The sequence below is a fragment of the Ailuropoda melanoleuca genome, chromosome X (assembly GCF_002007445.2).
Source record: "Ailuropoda melanoleuca isolate Jingjing chromosome X, ASM200744v2, whole genome shotgun sequence".
Lineage (NCBI taxonomy): Eukaryota > Metazoa > Chordata > Mammalia > Carnivora > Ursidae > Ailuropoda > Ailuropoda melanoleuca.
Genome location: NC_048238.1, coordinates 9,736,631 through 9,757,166, shown reverse-complemented (window position 1 = coordinate 9,757,166; position 20,536 = coordinate 9,736,631). Strand labels below are relative to the sequence as shown.

Genomic DNA, 20,536 nt, shown 5'->3' with positions numbered 1-20,536 from the left:
AGCCCGACGCGGAGCGGGATGACACTTTCGGGACCGCGCGGCGGTCACTGGGGCAGGGTGCTGCGGGTGATCCCAGGAGACAGGGAGCGCACCGCGTGCTCACCTGGTGTTACGGAGCGAACGACCACTGGCTTTTCACTCCCCGCCACGAAGCCAAAACCCAGCACGGGGTCCCTCCTCATCTCCACCCTCCGAGGGGCCGGAGGGAGGATCTGGCAGCTCTCCAACCGAGGGTCGTCAAAGGGGATGCCCTGTGTCATGTGACTGTGGGAAAAGCACACACAAAGGAAAAGAGGCGTTAGCGTAAGCATTTGGCAATGGCTGGGCAATCACATTCTCCCTCTTGTTTCCAAACTTTCTATTCCTTGTTTGGGAGAGCGTGGGGAAGAAGTGGGAAGGCACGCAGTCATGCTTTTTGCGAGCCCTCCTTAATTCCTTGAAAACACCAGACTCATTTCTGCTTTAGGCCTTTGCCCTGGCTGTTCCCCCAAGCTGGAACGCTGATCCTGCTTGACCCTTGGGCCACATACTCGTACACTGCAAGCCTGCTCCCCCACACCCACATCCCCTTTACCCTCTCCTCTAACTTTTTTACTCATGGTGCTGAGCACTTGCTAATGAGTATAGAATACACTTTTTTTTTTTAAGATTTTATTTATTTTTTTTGACACAGAGAGAGAGACAGCCAGCAAGAGAGGGAACACAAGCAGGGGGAGTGGGAGAGGAAGAAGCAGGCTTCCAGTGGGGCAGGGAGCCCGATGTGGGGCTCGATCCCAGGACCTGGGATCACGCCCTGAGCCGAAGGCAGACGCTTAACGACTGAGCCTCCCAGGCACCCCTAGAATACACTTCTTTTTATTGTTTTGCTCTCCACACTAGAATGTAAACTCCACGAGGACAAGGAATTTTGTTTCATTCACTGATTCATCCCAGCTGCCTGGAACAGTACCTGTCACAGAGCGGATTCACGATAATTGAATGAATAAGTAGAGAAAGAGAGAATTCTTTATAACTGATATGCCGAGAAAGAGCCTCAGAAGATTATGGGTGTTCCGTGAGCAGCACGTACGGCTCTGGCGCCCGTGAAGCTGAAGTGGCGGGAATCACACTGGTGGTGACAGGCTACGCCGGTGTCGAACGCATTGCCCCTTGTCCAATAAAGATGAGAAACGAACTCCTGGCGTTTATATTCTGGAGAGATTCTCAACTGATTTAAATAAATCTCTTTGTTCATACCTAACTTCAGAAGTTTCATCAATAATCTAAAATCAAGGGGCACCTGGGTGACTCAGTGGGTTAAACGTCTACCTTCAGCTCAGGTCATGATCTCCGGGTCCCGAGGTCGAGCCCCGCAATGAGCTCCCTGCTCAGCGGGGAGTCTGCTTTTCCCTCTCCCTCTGCCCTCCCCACAGCTTGTGCTCAATCCCTGTCAAATGGATATATAAAATCTTTTAAAAAAATAATCTAAACTTGAAATATATATGGTGTTGAAAAATTTTCAAAATGCATCCACGAATATCTCATTCGATGCGCCCAACAAGCTGGGAATGGCAAAGCCGGCCTGGTATTCTGATCTGCGTGATCTGAGGAAGGAAGCCGAAGTCAAGAGTGGCTTCTTGGCCCTCAGGGCCCATGCCTCGTATGCCAGAGTGTCGGGTCCAAAACCAACTCCCCGGACTCTTACTGAAGGCTTTGTTCACACACAGCAGGCAGGGTAGCCTTTTGTGAGGGGAGAGTTATTAGTTTGAACGCCAGAAAACTCCTTTAAGGAATATAAGGCGCTTTCATTTCAATGACGTGGACTTCATTCAATTTTTTTGCTCTCTAATGTTCAATAAGGAAAAGAAGATCATTTTGAAACACCTTGAAAGACGCTATTCTATATGCCACGTGGACAACATACTGTTCAGATGGAGAAAGAAGAAGACTGAGCAGGACGAATGCTGTGGTCCTTTTGTGTAATTAATAAGAGTAGAGAATAATGAATGGAAACCCTCCAGGATCTGTCCTCTAGGCATGTACCACCGACTAAGAAAATAAAAGTTTAAAATCCCCTTTAATCAGAAAGGAAGCACCTTTGATTTAGCAGCTTGCAGTCTGGAATGTTCAGAAAAAGAGAACATTCGTTGAGAGCTAACGTGTTATGCGCTGCACGCTGACACTCATCTGTTACCCGATTTCATCTTCAGAACACCCCACAGCAACGGCAGTTTGACCCCACGACCTCCTTATTGCAAACGCCAAAAGCAGAAGAATAACTGGGTCAAGGTCACACGCTTCTCAGAGGTAAGCCAGGTGCAACTCACACCAGGTCTCCTAAGTGTCACGCGCTTGACCAGCTACATGATTTGCACCGACAGTGCAAAATCAAAATGCGGGACCCCTCACCCAAACAGAATCCAGAACTTCAAGATAGCAGAATGGGAAACCCAGCTCAGGGCCCTGGGTGACTGCCTGGGTCACACACCCAAAAAGGCCTGTGAGGGACCGACATCAGAGGGTCAAGTTTCTACCAGGGAGGCCTTCTCTAGGAACATCAGGTCTTCCTGGTGGGTGGTCCCCGGGTCTGACAACCTGTTCCTGTGGCTCCTGTCCTGGACACCGGGGCTCACCCTACATCCGTTTTCCCTGCTCAGGAAAGTGTGGGGTCTAGCTCTCCTAGGGAATAGAAAAAGAGAACACAAATGATGCCCTGGACCACTTCCTCCAGCCTCTACTGCAAATGCAAGTTAGGATATTTAAAGCATTTATAACTTGATTATCCTCCTTCCACTGCATGATAAAGTAATAGCCTCCAATTCTTAATTCATCATTCATTCAATAAGTATAATATTATTATTTTATGAATACCTGACATTTATTAAACACTAATTTCATGCTAAGCAATTTTTGAAATTATTTCCATATGTTAGTTCATTTAATTCTCTGAAACAACTCCATAATGCATTCATTTAGTCAACAAATACTTATTGAACGCCCACAGGCTTCTCGCTTCCAGGGATACAATAGGAACCAAAGCCGAATAAAAATAATAAAATGTTCACTTTGATATTCAGAGACAGAAAATGAACTAAGAAATTGGTAAAATGTATCGCATATCAGGTCTTTGTAAGCACTGAGGAGAAAAAAAATGCCAGAAGGGGAGAGAGCTACAGGGTGGGGACACTTCGGGGTTCTATCAGGGGTCAGAGAAATATCTGTGGGAGGAGGAGCCTTTCAGGGAGAGGGACCGCTAAGTGCAAAGGTCCTAAGATGGGCTGTGCCCGGGGAGAGTGTGCCTAAGGGACAGCGGGAAGGCCAGTGGTAGGAGGAGGGGGAGGCGCTGAGGGACTCAGTGGTAAGTAAGGGATGGGGAGAGGGTGGTGACACAGGCTCTTGGAAGGGCTTTGTGTTCTGTTCTGAGTGAAACAGGCAGCCTTTGGAAGGTTCTGAGTGGAAAAGTGATGTGATTGCGAGCTGCCCTTACTGAGGACAGACAGGAGGAGGCTCGGGTGGGCAGGGAGAGCTTTTCAGGGCCCACGGCATCCATCCTGACAAAACACACGGGGGCTTGGACCAGAGTGAGAGTGGCAGTGACAGCAAGAAATCGTTGGGTTTTTAACATATTTGGAGGCCACTCTGACAGGGCTGGGACTCCTACTCTGAAACCTTCCTGCACACAGAGGACATTTACGTGAGGAAGGACATATTAGCACATTGTCTAATGCAACTATCATGTCCTGATGTCTGCAAATTGCAGGAGCCATTTTCTCGTCGAGGAGCTAACACTTTCTGGCTTACACAAGAAACACACACATGTATCTGCCCAGGTACAGGGCAAGCACGAGACCGATAGGGTAGTTTGCCGGGACCTTTGGCAGCCAGACTCTCTAAAGCCAAATCCTGCCCCACCCCCCGCCACTTCTAGCAGTGTGACCTGTACAAGCTACTTCCTGATTCTGTGCCTCAGTTTCTTCATCTCAGAAATGGGGATACTAACAGTCAGAATCGCGTAAGACAGCTGTGAAGGTGAAATGATGAATACAAGTGAAGCATTTAGCAAAACGTCTGGCGCACAGTCAGCACTCAAAAAGCAATGTGTTATTTTCATCTCTTGAGGTCAATGACTACAAAGGAATAGGCTTCAGGTATTATGAGCTCATTCACTCTTAAAATATGAAAACAAATGCCATTTCAAATGCCAATAGCCCAACTCCCGATGAAACGCTGCACAAATCCTAGCTAAGCTCTGAGACCTTTCGTTTGAAAAATCTTATCAAATGCAAGGACACAATAAACACAAGTATAAACTGATACACATGAGGCAGTCCTATGCCAGAATACAGACAAAGAAGAAAGAATAAAATCCAGGCTCTCGAAGGACCGAATCAGTAAGTTTTCCTTGGCCGTGTTTCTAGAACCCTAAGTGAACATGGAGCCCAGGGCTGGGGTAGGAACCCATGTCATGGGAAAAATGAGAGGCACCACTCATGTTCTAAGGGACAGAAGGGATGGAGATGCTGCCACCAGCTGTGTCCACAGAGAATGTGACATCGGTCTGCCTCCCTTCACTGTTCTGTCCCCACCCAAGTAGCGCTGGAAACTCACAATCGAATGTGTATTTTGTGGTGGATGTTTGTTCCAGCGTTTTCCTTTTTGTTTATGATGTTTCATTCTTTTTGTTTTGTTAGCACTTGAGGATAACCTTCCAACGGCATTATTATTCTTGTGCAACAGGTGGCATTTTCAGAATAAATTATTTAAAAATAATCAACCTGTCTTTTTTCCAGTAGGAATGGCTCCACATGAAAATGTTCCCGCATGAAACATCATTTTGTGGTTTGTATTAAGGTAAGCACTTTTGGGCTCTCACCTTGCAGTATTTTTTATAAAGATGCTTGAGTCCTTTCACAATGAGCTGAGAAAGCAACATCTTTTTTACCTGCTTAACATGCTTCAGTGAATTCTGATGCTAAGGCTGGAAGAACACAATTGCCAGCCCCAGCCCCCAACCTTCTGTAACACACACACACACACACACACACACACACACACGCAACACGCAGGGCCCGGGAATCAGAAACCTGAAAATCCAGGCTCTGTTAATTGAGATGAAAAACATGTCCATTGAGATTCAATGAACAATCTTCCTGGTTCTGACAGCCTCATTTGAAAAGGAATGACGGCCATCCTGCTGTCCAACCCCCCCATAACAAAAGGAAAGGGCTTTCCTACAGACTTTCTTCCTCCACAGAAGTGAAAGACTGATACACCCAGCGTATCACAAAGAGTTACTTTGACTGGTAGATAGAATGCTCTAAGAAAACCTGAAGTGATTCCATTTTTATATGTACCTATTAGAGACAGTGACGTCCTTTTATGGAATATGTGCTGAGTGGAAAGATTCTGGTAGGAAAAACTAAATTTAGAAGTTATTATTTTCGTTGTAAAATTTAAAACTGTAGGAAGATCGTGGCAGGTAGGACACCTGGGTAGTTACGACTGGAATGAAAATAAGTATAAATAAACAGACGTGCCTGAGTCCTACTTGAGAAGGTCATTGTCAGTGTGACTTTTCAGGGATGGCCAGCTGTGATTACTTGACAGCATTACGCATCCGCACATTTTATGCTCATCTTGCTAGGACTGGTCTCTGTGATCGACTGAATTATTCTTCATTTGCTCCCGGGATGTGATTTGCTGCCCCACGCCAGCCACAAGGCTTTTCAGAGCCTCCCACTATATGCGGTGCATGTTTCGCCATCCGTGACTCTGCTAACACCTCACAGTGTAAAGCAGGTCACACGGCTGAGCCCAGATGAGACAAACGAAATACACCTTGGTAGTTGGTCTTCTTTATCATCACCACGAGAAGACCTTCACAAGGTGGCTGCTGCCCCTTCAGCTTGGGCTCCAGAAGGCATGCATGTGGAACACACCAGAGCCGGCAGCTCAGGAAGGAGCCAAGTGTAGCGGAGTTCCCCAGCCCCCCAGCCTAGCTCTGTCGGCCAAATACGGGCTGATAAGTAAGGACGCTATGACACTGAATTTGGGAGATGTTTGTTAGGCACCAAAAGCTCACTCATACAATCTTTAAATAGTGATTTCAGTATTAGTTAAAAACCCTGGAATTTCAGAGTTTGCCACGGATTCCACCAGTCCTACTGTCCACATCATTTATGACCGAATGTTACATTTCACGAACACTATAGACACTTCCAAAGGAAACCGCCCCCCACCCACCTCATTATCGCAGTTGACATGACAGCCACAGGAACCGCACGGTCTCTTCTTCATGACTTTGTCATATCCCTGATCGCATGTGGGTCGCAGTGGCTCCCAATGCAAGGGTAAAAATCCATCAGCCCTCCTGCGGCCTGTGAGGGGGCCCAATAAGGAAAGCTCTGAACAGAAATTCTAAGCTAGCCAAACCAGAATTTGCCAGAACAAGAAGGAAGGAAAAAGCACGCAGAAGTATGGTGTATTAAAGTTGACAGATTACAACTGAGGGAGGTCCAGAAGTAGATTAGAGCCCAGGATGGGTTTCCAGCAAGTCCAAATTATAATGACGTGTATGACAAAGTAACATAGTGAAAAAAATGTTTGCTTGCTTCTCATTGAGTTTTCTCCTCTACCGGGTCTAATGAAGAAGACAGGCCGTTGGCCATCCCTAGCCTTAGGGAAGATGCGTTTCCCAGGGTCTAGGGCAAAAACTGACTGCAGACAACCCCCTCTTTTGTTTTCTGGAAGTCTGAGCAACTTTGCTAAGGAGGCAATGGCGAAGGGTCCTGTGGAGTAGCAGAAACTTCGGGAGAGAGGGCATTGGTGGTATGTCTAACCAAACGCCAAGATCCACAGGTTGGGCCTAAAGAAATGGCAGTCCACGAACTTCAGGGAAGTCCTCCGTCTCGGGCGAGGGTGTCTTAGGAGCGGGTGCTGTGCGCTGAAGACCAGAGAGGTCTACTCGAACCTCGACTCGGCACACATCCGGAGGACATCTGAGTATTTGACGTGATTATAGTTGAATTGCCAACCGGCAAGATGTAATACGATACTCACACATGGCTTGCTTTATTTTTTTTCCACACATGACTTGTACGTACTATGTGAGAGAACAGAAACTGGGGAGTAAACAGAAGCTCTGAGGGGAAGGAGAGAGGGGAGCTGGAAGAGAAGTGACTAAGCCTGGAGAGAAGCCTTCCAGAGCAGTGACATCACACGAGGAGACCTGGGAACGCCTGCTAATACGGATCGAAACTCGCCTGAATTGGGAACCACCTCCTAGCTTCCCGAGAGGCAGGAGGCTCAGGCACTTTCCATTTCTCGAATGTCCAGGGATTCTATCCCTCTTACGATCTCTGGATTTTTACACTCAAATCCCAAATTTTGAAAGCAAATCTGGGCAAGCCTCTGACCTCGGGGATCAAAAAGGCTCAACCATACACTGCCACCGAAGAGGAGTTAAATTTAATATCGAAGTAAATAACTGTATATAACGTGTTTCCGGCTCACATAACGTACTGGGTCGCATGCTTTTTGCCTTCATGAATATTCATACAGTGGGTTCGGAAGCACTCAACCTTCACTAATCAATTCCACAGGCCACTGTCACTCAATTCCACAACACGGCAGGAGCATTTAAAGATTTCCAACTGTTTAGTCAAGCTTGGAAGCTTACACAGTACTTGCAAAGCTAACAGAATCCCGAATGCTTAACTGAGAAGACACAAACGGTTTAGAAGAATCTTGTTGGAGAATGTTATGAGGGTTTGAAATAAATGGGACTTCTTAATGGGTAGACTAAGTTTGAAAATCTCGGCTCTTTTCAAGCTAATTTACAGATTTAATGCCATCCAATAAAGATATTTCAACAGTCCGTTTTAAAGAATTCAACAGAGAATTCTAAATTTTATATGAGCGTATAAAAGAACATTTCGAACAAGAAAAACACTGGTTGTCTAGCCGACAAGAATACCAGATCCTATTATAAAATGACAATTCTTAGGACGCTCTGACCCTGGCACAAACATAGAAAAGTATAAATTGGGGGAGTCGCAGCTTGACTAGAACACACAAGGGTTCCAGGGTACATTTAGAGACGCCTGCCATCTGGAAAGAGCTGAATGCAAGCCCTTCAGTCTTTGTTCTCCACAGGGGTTGCTGACCGCTACCCGGTGACAATGAGCTGAAAGAGTTGTCTCTTCAGAGTAAAGGAGCTATCAGAATAATGAAGGAGAAAGTAACTTAAATTTTAAAAGAAACTTGGGTTTGTGTTGAGAATGTAGGTAAACAGATGTTTAAAAACGATGCTACCATTACGTGCTCGTTTTATTGAAAATTATGCAAATATGTATCTATAAAAACAGCAGCCTTCGAAAACCTGGAAATGAATTTTTCTAACCCTTTAAAAAATCCTCAAGTGAAGCATTTCAGGGGCTTGTGAACTCATTTGTTAAATATAATACCATGTAACATCTTCCATTTGGTTTGTGAGAACACTTGAGGGACAACAAGGAACATGGAAACTCACTTGCATAGATGACGTTGGAAAAGAGTGAGCAAGCTGTTGAAACATTCTGTCCCTTTGCCTCTTGATAGGTTTCTGCAGTTCCTTTTTTCTTCCAACGACAATGAGTGAAACCAAGTAAAGAAATAAGATGAACTTGCAACTGACCCTCAAATTTTTATTCAATGAAGTGGTAAGCTACGGTGCTCGAAAATAAATAAGCATCCTCGATCACGTTGCTGGCATTAAAATATCACACAATTTGCAGTGCAGCAATAACAGTAACGTGTTTACAAGTGATTAAAATATATATACCACTGTCATCTCATCTTATTTTAACATTCCAGTTTAACATCTTTTTCGCATACGCTTTATGCTTTCCCTAACATATTCTTTACAGTGGTGGGGTGGATATACATATAAATTACAAATAAATTAACACATATTTGGAGTTTACATGTTCAAAGCTTTTTTAATCATAGGAATGGAGGGCACCTGGGTGGCTCAGTTGGTGAAGCGTCTGCCTTCAGCTCAGGTCACAATCTCGGGGTCCTGGGATCGAGCCCCACGTTGCGATCTCTGCCCAGCAGAGAGTCTGCTTCTCCCTCTGCCCCCCGACCCCGCTCATGCTTGTGCTATCTCTCTCTCCGAAATAAATAAAATCTATAATAGGAATGGAGTACAAAAGCAAGAAATGTGGAGATTTCTGTTCTGTATAATCTGATTTATGGTATGAGTCCAAAAAGTGTTTTATATACACAAACATGATAGACAGAATCACTGATATTACAAAGTTCAGCGTAGCTCTTAAAAAGCCCAGCTCTCACGTTCCAATCTATTCCAAATCAAGTTTAGAAACCTACAAATGAAGTTAACATGCTGATGGGAAATGGTGACTTTCATTCTGTTTGTCTAATCCTTGCTAATCCCAGCAAGCAAGATGAAACAGAGTGGCCTCAGGTTTGGGTGACAAAAGGACAGACACATTGATGGTTATTACATGTGTTCCTGCGTTGGGCTCCAAAAGATTGAACCCTTTGGGGGTTGGAAACCTAACCACCCCAAATCTTTCTAAATTTCAACTGCTATCTGTCATTTACAGAGCACAGTGGATTACAGGGCAGGGCAGGCCAGACTTTTCCATCTTGAATGATTACCCTTATTTTTTTGTACCTACACGAAAACCCATTTTTGAACAAAAGACTTGATAACAATGAGCGAAGCCTTTCTCAAACTGTTAAAATCATCACTTTAGGTCTGAACGTTTGTCTCCATCAAACTGGATGCTAGCCATACTTTAGAGTAGTACCTGGGGAAGCAGGGGGCTGAAGATGCAGGAGGTGCCCTCCCCATCCCAAGGGGCTCTTGTATATATCTCTGTGACCTACGTGTATTCCTTGAAAATTTGTATTATACTTTTATATTTGGAAAGTGAAAATAATCCCATGGGTTTGTAAATTCAAACTATGAGTTGTGTGTTATAGAAACCATGATGTAAGACAACATTGAAAAACATGAATTGATTTTGGGGCACGTGGCTGGCTTAGTCGATAGACTATGTGACTCTTGATCTCGGGCTTGTGAGCTCGAGCCCCACGTGGGGTGTAGAGTTTATGAAAAATAATTAAATAAGTAGATACAATGTGGGGATATTTTTGAAAATACATGACTTGATTTTTAATTTAATTTTTTTGAAGATTTTATTTATTTACTTGACAGAGAGCACAAGCAGGGGGAGAGGCTGAGGGAGAAGCAAACTCCCCACTGAGCAGGGAACCTGACGCGGGACTCGATCCCAGGACCCTGGGATCATGACCTGAGCCAAAGGCAGACACTTAACTAACTGAGCCACCCAGGCATCCCTGAATTGATTTTTTAAAAGGACATACTTTTAGAGAGATGGTTAGCCACACTTTATAAATTTCATGATTTTATAATCTTTACACAAAGGATTTGAAAAAGTGATTAAGTGGTAAGGGCTCCTTCGATGACTAAGAACTTTTTTTTCCTTAAAGCTTTTATTTATTTATTTATTTATTTATTTATTTATTTATTTGAGAGAGAGAGTGCGCAAGAGCACGTGAGCAGGGAAGAGTCAGGAGAGGGAGAGAATCTCAAGGAGACTTCCCGCTGAGCACAGAGACCGTGCGGGGCTGGTTCTTATGACCCCGGGGATCAAGACCTGAGTCAAAATCAAGAGTTGGACGTTTAACCAACTGAGCCACCCAGGTGCCCCGATGACTAAGAACTTCTGATAGAAGTTAAAAGAAGGTGGTAAGGAAATCACGGAATCAACAATTTCAGCTAACAGTTCTATTTTAATTAAGAAATTGTGATCTCCTAATCTTTTCTGCATTAAAATAATTATTCTTAGCCCCTACCTAGAGAATTTCATTTCCTTACACTTCAAACTACATTACAGCTCAAGGTTACACATTTTTTTCTGCGTTGAGTTTGTTTGTTTGCTTCTGTTTCCTCTCTTCTAAGCTCCATACACATGAAATGAACCTCTCTCCCCGAGGCCCCAGATCCAGGCCTGCTTCCTCCTCTGTCTGCTCTGTGCAATGGGAGCTTTGTCCCTGCAGGTGACATCATGTAGGCCCCTTCCCCAGGTCCCGGGTGCTGCTAGTCGCTGGTCCCTGGGTGCCCCAGTGGGACTTCTTGATTTCTTATCTGTGCCTCCATCTAGCCGTTCTCCGCCAGGACTCAACCACACACCATGCCTCTCTCCAATGAAGAAACCTGCTGAGTCCCAGGAAACACACACTGCCTTGGGAATGGCACGGATGGGGAGCGTCCTCATCCAGACTCCAATTGAAAAATGTAATTAGAACTTCTGTTTTAATTCTTAGCCAAGAGCAATAGACATTTCTGCACTGAGAGCAACACTGAGATCAAGTATTCAACTAATATTTATTTATAATACGTCAACCGTACCTATATTTACACCAACAGTTCTCAGGACACAAACAAATCCCAAATACCTATTCAATAAATACTTCTTCCTGGATGCAACACATTTCCACATATAAGCCCTTAAATACAACGAAGACTTTAGCTTCATGTATTCACCGCTGTAGAATTCATTTCTAATTGCCTAATTTAAATGAAAAGCGATCTCCTTTTGTCTTAACTGAAGCATTTTCTCTGGTTGTCTCTGTACAGTATTCTCAGTAAACTTTTCTCTTTGGTCAATATTACCCACAGAGAAGCCATTTTCATGTTTTAGGGGAGTCAATGGGCTCAATGGAAGATTTTGCCTATCCTTTTCTCTCAGGCCAGCAGCCATTGACTTCACAAATTCTGTCAAAATCAGGCTCTTTTGTTATTTATGGTGGATCAATGATCCACCATTCGTTCAACAACTATTTAACTATTTAATGGAACCTTTCTATGTGTCTGGTGCCTGGGATATAGCTGTGATTCAGACCAAAAAGCTTCTGTTCCAGCACAGGGGGCAGCAAACTGTAGCCCACGGGCCCAATCTGGCCTCTGCCTGCTTTAATAAATAAAGTTTTATTGGAGCAAAGCCATGCCTTTTTATTACTGTGCTGTAGCTGGTTTCACGCTACCAAGACAGAGGCTTTCTGGCCCACAAAGCCTGAAATATCTACTCTCTGGTCCTTTACAGAAAAAGGTTTGCTGACCCCTCTTCCAGTGGAAAAACTGAGACGATAAAAATAAAACATAAACTATATCTCATATTGTTGGTTGCTGATAAGTTTTTATGAAAAAACAAAACAAAACAGCAGGATAGAGACCGAAAGAGAGGGGGGGATTGGTTTAAAAAGACGGGAGTGGAGGCCTCATTGAGGAGGTTACCTTTGAGACCTGAAGGAAATGAGGGATTCAGCTGGGAGGCTATCCATGAAAAAGATCCCAGGCAGAGGGAAGAGAGGTATAATGACCTTGAGAGAATATTTCCCGGCCATTGGTTTACTCATACACTCATTCCTTTATTCAAAAGTTGTAGTTCGATTTACTGTGAAGTTCTCCTTGGCTCTGTGAAAGACAGTCCAATCCAGTAGGAGGAGTTACAGATATAAACATCTGAGTCCAATAGATTGCTGGAGGCAGGTACCAAGGAAGGATATATGCCATACTGTGGGGGCTCACTCTATGCGGGTAGTCAGCCTAATCCGAGGGCAGTCAGTGGGGACCAGGAAAGACCTCACAGAGAGGATGGCCATGAGATGAGTCTAGAGATGTGAGGCTGGGTAATGGGGGAGAATGTCTAGGACAGCGAGCAGTATCAAGGACAAATGAGGTTAAAGCCATGTTAGAATGCTGCCTGGTAACACCCACATACCCTTTATCCCTTTATGTAAGCAAGAGCACACCCTTCCTGCAAAGGTCAGAGGCTCTAAAATCTATCACTTGAGTAGGATCTGGTATACACTGGGTTGGGAAAACAAAACTCCTGAAATCCTCTCCACGTTCTAGGAGATGAAAGTAGAATATCTTAGAAAAGAAGGTTAATACTGTTCTTAAATATTAACTTGAATGCACATACTATTAATTTTATTTACGAATCAGTAATACTCATTGTGAGGCTTATAGATCAAAGGACCACAGAGTTTACAGCGAACCCAGACTGATACACTTTTCTCGTCATGCCTTTAGCTTTAGCAAATGAGATGTGATAAATCAAGGATCTATTAGGGCTTGTATAAATTAACGTCCAAAATAGGTTCCATTAATTCATGATCAAATTTCTCTCTCAAGGACTCGGTTCTATTTGTCAATACCACTACTGAAAACCACTTCAACAATTAGTCTTTTATCAACAGCCAGTTCATCTACACAGATTTTTGTCATCGTTAAAGATGATGAATTTAGAGCCTGCAAAATGCTTATTGACTGTGCCTTCTGAATCTAATTGTAGGATCTAAAAGGGCAAAAATGTTTGTCAGTTTCCCTAAAGCTGCAAAATCCCTACAGCTGGGTTGGTAATCAATTACATTAACTGAGTTCAGTTCAATGTGTTTAAGAGATGACTTTTATGTTAATGACACTCTAATGTGTCAGAGGTAATAATAATCAAGTCACATCCTTGGGTTGATTGAGATGCTCAGCAGAGCTGGTAGCTCTCAACCTCACCTCACACCATCAAGCCAGATATGCATGACTCCCAAGGAAACTTAGATTGAGATTTATCGGCGATTACTAATTAAAAAGACAGGCAATATAGGAAGGTAGCCACACAATAAATGCTCAGAATCGTATGCTTGGCAGTAATCTGTATAAACAGTGTGCCATTTGGGTGAATGTAAGTTAATGTGAATTGAATTTGAGAGGAGGCTATAGAACACTTCAAATACCACTATGGAAATCTATCGCTGTAGACTACACTGGAATAACCACATTAGAAAATGACTTAGCAGTAAGCCCAACCTTGTAATTCTCAACCCTGACTTCTGAGCTATTGCATAGGACCCAGAAGTAGGGATCTTCAGAGCATGTCAGTGGTCCTCCCATGACACTTGGTAGGTGGTCCTAACGTTTGAAGGGTGCACTCCAGCCAGACTAGAGGTGCTGGTGAGCAAGAGGAAACGTGGACTGGGAAGAAACCAGAGGATTTCCTCGTTCAGATCCCATTCAAGCAGGGAGGGTGATCGATTTCAGCAGGAAGAAGAGGATTGTCACTGAGCGAAGAATGGCCACTGTCTTCCGAGACAATGAATATCCCAACACCGGGCTCCATTTGAAAACAAAACTATTAAACAAAATAATTAAAGAAAGTACAACAATGCTCTGATATTTTCTTCACCTACTTTAATGCTATTTGCTTAAAACGATTTCATTTTTCAGACCCAGTTCAGCTGATAACCTAAATCATACTTCAATTTGCCCCATTTTGTTAATGTAGCATTAGCCAGGAATCTGTGCTTTTATAGGGCATTCCAGGTGATTCTGGTGCAGGATTCAGGACCACACTTTGAAAAGCACTGGGTCAGTGGGAGACATCCAAGGAGGAAGCTCAAGAGATAAAAGAGACAACCGACCTCCGTATATCTTGTCCTTTGCAGCCATGCCCACCCACGGCTTGCCTCGGTGACAGCCTCTGATGTAGCTTCTCCTTCACTGTGACCATCTCGAGAATCTGAGTTCCCAGACGGAGAAGCGTGGATGGGAGGCAATAGTAACTCTTGATGATAAACAATGTCAGGGCTTGAATGTAACACTTGCCATTATGTTAGCATGAATCCAGGACACTCCCAAGGATTGAAAAGCGTACAGATTAGATGCACACATCTCAAACTCTAGCATATGTTGCACTGTTGAGGACTGGTGTACCATCAGCAACCGGACAAAGGAAACCGCTTTTCATGGTTTTATTTTATTTTATTGTGCTGCTCCAACACAGATCGGATCTGATGAGACTTGAGAAAATTGCTACCTGAACATCTGGAGTCTAAACCAAGTGTCTTTTATAGACCCTTGGCTATCACAATTTCCATTTGCCTTTTGTCTTCCGAAAGAGAACTTTCGGAAAAATTGTACTTCATTTCATATCATTAAGATCCATTTGGATAGATTCAGAATAGCTCAAAACTTCAGAGAACATGCATGCTTAAATGCATATTGAAACTTCATTTATGTAAAAAAAAATTTTTTTTAAAGATTTCATTTATTTATTTGTCAGAGACAGAAAGAGAGGGCGAGCACAAGCAGGGGGAGTGATGGGCAGAGGGAGAAGCAGGCTCCCCACTGAGCAAGGAGCCAGATGCAAGACTCAATTCCAGGATTCTGGGATCATGTGAGCCGAAGGCAGACGCTTAACTGACTGAGGCACCCAGGCGTCCCTGCATATTGAAACTTGAAAAAGACTCAATTGTTTTAAAAAATAATTAACATGTAAGGGGCGCCTGGGTGGCACAGCGGTTAAGCGTCTGCCTTCGGCTCAGGGCGTGATCCCGGCGTTATGGGATCGAGCCCCACATCAGGCTCCTCCGCTATGAGCCTGCTTCTTCCTCTCCCTCTCCCCCTGCTTGTGTTCCCTCTCTCGCTGGCTGTCTCTCTCTCTGTTGAATAAACAAATAAAATCTTTAAAAAAAAATACAAAATTAAAAAAAAATAATAAAAAATAATTAACATGTATCAGCAGTATCCATTTTACAAGATGCAGATTTCTTATGATCATAATTGATGTTTAACAAAATATGAAAGATAGGCATTTTCAATGACATATATTTAGCAATTTTACGTATGGCTAATTAACTTGTTACAATAGCATTCATTTAACTCAATTTAAGGGCTAAGGAGTATTTTCAGCTTTTATTAGTGTGACAGTTCTTTTCTGGGCCATACAAACCATGGGGGTAAACAAATCAAAGACACAAGATAAAACTGGGAGGTTTTGCCTCAATCCTTCACCTTTACAAAAGGGCATTAAAACTTCCTGCTCTTCCCTCTTCATCACAGGGAGTTGCCATTCCCTTCAATGTGTTATACTCATTCATCTAATCTTTACATCTGTCTTTTAATCAGGTACTGGGCTAGGCCCTGAAGAAAAGAACCATTACCATAAAAGCAGCAGGCACTGTGAACAGGCCTGAGCTTGCCAAGTGCTGTTGTTGATGATATGTGTGCACTGCCATATTTACTCTCACAACGAAACTACTAGGTGGGTAATATTTTTATCATTTATACTTGAGGGCACAGAGGAGCTGAGCAGTCACATTTCAGCTATGAAAGTACTAGAATAAAATACTTCTTAAAAAAAGAAACAACAAGCTTAAAATAGAGTCACTTGTGCTAAGCCCCAGGTCAGCAAACCAAAACTGAATACTGAACCTAACTCCAGTTTGAGCCTCTCCCAGGAATGTAACCTTTGCACTCAATTTGAAATCACCTGGTCAGCACTAGTGAGGTAATCCACCCAATAGACCCTGCCTATTCCCCTTAGGAAGGAGGTTTTGTCTGAAACAACCTACTCTTCACTAGAAATTTCTTTTTCCTGCCCCCTTCTATCCATAAAAGACTTTTATTTTGTACAGTTCCTTGGAGTTCCTTTCTATTTGCTGGATGGAGTGCTGCCTGATTCATGAGTCATTGAGTAAGGCCAATTAGACCTTCAAATTTACTCAGTTAAATTTTGTTTTTTTTCTTTTTCTTTTTCTTTTTAACATACTAAAGAATACATTCTTGTGGTAGGAAGGGAATTTCCAAGTATAATGTGAAATCTAAAAGCTACAAAGGAAAAGACAAACAGGTGAAAATCCATAGTAATTTAAGTGGGCAAAAGCATAAGCAAAGTTACAAGAGAACATGCTGGAAGATGTACACAACATATAGAATGGATAAATGTATGATATACGGAATAGATAAAGGGTTTGTACAATTCAAAAACCAAAGATAATCCAATAAAAAATGGTGAAGTATATGATCAGGGACATAGATGAAAATTAATACAAATGGCTAATAATGTTCTGGAAGACAGACATTCGTTCTCACTGAGAAATGCAAAATGAAATACTGATATACCACTTTTACCCCCTTGATGTAAAAATGTAAGTTGGTGCAACCTGTTTCTGAAGAGCCACCATAAGCTTCCAAAATTTACATGCATGTATTATGTGTCTCAGCAATGTTGGTTCTAGGCCTGTATCCTATAAGATAACTGGGGAGAGCTGTGTACCCAAGGATGCGCACTGCAGCACTTTACTGAAAACAAAAATAGGGAGTGAGAACAAGGGAGTGCTCTTGAAAAGTATATATATACTTTCATATTTAATTCGATAGAAAGCTTGAAGGATAAATTTTTAAAAATATTTTTATTTATTTGAGAGAGAGAAAGAGCGAGCAGATGCAGGGGAAGTGGAAGGGGAGAAGCAGGCTCCCCGCCGAGCAGGGAGCCCGATTCAGGACTTGATCCCAAGACCCTGGGATCATGACCTGAGCCAAAGGCAGATGCTTCACCGACTGAGCCACCCAGGCTCCCCTTGAAGGATAAATTTTTTAAAAAATCCTTCGGACAACTGAATAACAAGACAAGGTGTTAGAAATATAAAGGAAACAAAAGAAAATTACATATGATCAATTCAGAAAAGCCAATACAAAATTGATAAGAATTTCTAAAATCAAAAAGCAAAAACAACAGGGAGGAAGGAATCATCAAAAAAATGATTCTGAACGGTCTCTGAGCTGAAGGACCTGAGAACTTAGCTGGAGAGCCTTTACCCTGACAATAAAAGTACCTTCCCACCTGGATGCAGCACAAGGAAATTTTAATACACCAAGGATAAAGAAATGATCTTTAAAGCTATAGAAAGAAAAGATACATTGAGGATAAAGGAATGAGAATCAGAGCAGTATCTCAATGCAGGACCGGAGGCCTGAAGGCAATGGAGCAGGAATTAAAACTTTCCTGGGAAAATAATTTTCAACCTAGATTTCTTTTTTTTTTTTTAAAGATTGTATTTATTTATTTGACAGAGATAGAGACAGCCAGCGAGAGAGGGAACACAAGCAGGGGGAGTGGGAGAGGAAGAAGCAGGCTCATAGCGGAGGAGCCTGATGTGGGGCTCGATCCCATAATGCCGGGATCACGCCCTGAGCCGAAGGCAGATGCTTAACCGCTGTGCCACCCAGGCGCCCCTCAACCTAGATTTCTATGTCAAGTGTGAGGGCAAAATAAAGACAGGTCCAGACATGCAAAGATCTAGAAAGTTTACTTCCCACACATCTTCTTTAAGAAAATCATCAGAGGATGTGCTCCAATCAAATCAAGAGAAAGGCATGAGATCAAGATAACCTTGGCTCCAACACAGGAAAGAAGGAAGCAAAGTCCCAAGATGATAGTTTGCTGGTGGCTCAGGAAGTCAGCAATCAAGATTAGAGCAGGAGGAAGATTCAGGAGGGACAAGCGGGGAAAGAAGGTGCTTCCAGAGATGGGCCTCTACCATTGAGAAGAGAACAAAGTGTTCAAGACAGGAGAGGCAAGGGGGAACATGAAAACAGGAACTGCTAGAAAAACAAAAAACTTTATTTATTTATTTATTTTTAAAGATTTTTATTTATTTATTTGAGAGAGAGAGAAAGACAGAGAGACAGAGACAGACAGAGAGAGAATAAGCAGGGGAAGAGGCAGAGAGAGAGGGAGAAGCAGACTCCTTGCTGAGCTGGGAGCCAGACATGGGGCTCGATCGCAGGACCTGGAGATCACGACCTGAGCCAAAGGCAGACACTTAACCATCTGAGCCACCCAGGCGCCCCATAGAAAGACAAAAAACTTTAAAGTAGTGGCAATATAACCAGCGCTAATTAGTGATACAATGAATACTCTTTATTAGTAATAAAAATTAAAACTCTTCAGTGAGCTTGAAAATTTAGAATCAACCTATAGATAGGGCCCCAAAGACTCCATAATGACTACAAGACAACTGTAAAAGTTTTCAACCTTTGTATTATTAAAGATAAAATATGTAAAAAATATATATATATATATGAAGAGGATAATGAGAAGCAAGCAAGAAGGGCACCAGAATTGTATTCTCACCTCACTAAGTGGAAATTACTAGTATCAGGACATGCTGCTTATAATAGAAGGAAAACGAAACAAAGGCATGATCTATCAATTAGTATCACAAGGGTAAGTGGCAGTAACAGAACTACACTGAGAAAGAGAAGCATTAGGAGAGGTAGGGAATGGTGCCACTGATCTAGCCTTTATCTGGCACAGTGAGCAACAGTAGATAAGGTCTAAACCTGGTCATCTTAGAAATACTAGTTTAAGCATACTATTTAGAACAGAAGTTGGCAAATAGTTTTCTGTAGGAGGCCAGGCAGTAATTATTTTAGACTTTTTGGTCATATGGTCTTGATCACAAATAGTCAACTTTGCTGTTGTAGCACAAAAACAGCCACAAACAAATGTATAAGGAATGAATAGGACTGTGTTACAATAAAACTTTATTTACAAACACAAGTCAAGGGCCATCTTTGACCCAGGAGCCATAGTTTGGCGAGCCCAGATCTAGATCTACACAGGAAATCATCGCATTACAAAAACTATAGAGCAAGATTTTAAAAATTACCATTAGAGAGATATTAAAGCCAAACACTTAAATTTACTTTTTCATTTAGCTCCTAGGAGGAATTCTCTTCCTTGATTCTTAAAGTCATGTCAAGAGCAGAAATGCTCCACTGATATTAAACAACGGGAGCCTTTTCCCCAAATTCAGGATAGGAAAGGTCAAGACCGAAATGTATCTAAAATTTAAGCTTTATTCCAGTATTTGTCTTGGCAAATCATCGATAAATGCATCCCTGTGGCAATTTTCGAACTGAATACTACTAGGTTCCAAACTCCTTGAAAGTTGTGTAATGTCTCTAACTTCAGTCTCTTCCACAGCGTATGTGATATGGTCAGCGTGCAAAGCATACTTGGAAAATGCAGATATAACTTGGCAAAACTTACTGCTTCAGTAACATTAAATTTAATTTAATAATATATCATGATGGGGAGGGGGGTGGGGGATTGGGATAGACTGGTGATGGGTAGTAAGGAGGGCATGTATTGCATGGTGCACTGGGTGTTATACGCAAATAATGAATCATCGAACTTTACATCGGAATCCGGGGATGTACTGTATGGTGACTAACATAATATAATAAAAAATCATTAAAAAAATAATATATCATGATGTTTCCCAAAGAATTCCAGAGATGGTACTCCCCACATGAAGTTTTAGAATCATTGTTTTAATTTTAACCTTGGTATAGTCAGTATTGTTTTATCTAGTTAGAAGAAATAGAAAGACTATAAAACGAGATGACGAATCAGGGTTAGAAACTTTTGCAAGGTTCATTTCAGGCCTTAGAACTGCCTGAGGAATAACAGGTGTTTTTGTGTAGGTATTTCAAAAGCTATCATAAAAGCTTTACAAAATATTTTCAAGGCAAAACTCAAAATGTAATGCTGATGATAAGCACATTCTAAAGTTTGAGAGTAATATCTATTAACATCGAAGAGGCAATCATATTTAGGTTTCCAGTTATTCCTCAATTCAAGAAATTGCCTTCTCTCCTGAAAATTAAAAAGGTTCC

At 42.5% G+C, this 20,536-nt stretch overlaps 1 protein-coding gene across 3 annotated transcripts in view; it reads right to left on the bottom strand.

The window, feature by feature from the left end:
- FRMPD4 (FERM and PDZ domain containing 4) overlaps positions 1-20,536 on the bottom strand; it is a 558,281-nt gene that overhangs the window by 101,949 nt on the left and 435,796 nt on the right. For 2 of the 3 annotated variants that reach the window (XM_034649249.1, XM_034649250.1), the window contains one exon: positions 104-264. In XM_034649249.1, coding sequence (XP_034505140.1) covers positions 104-264 — 161 coding nt within the window. Of the gene's footprint in view, positions 1-103; positions 265-611; positions 615-4,298; positions 4,304-20,536 lie in introns of those variants that run through there. The other variant, XM_034649251.1, reaches the window with a different exon arrangement.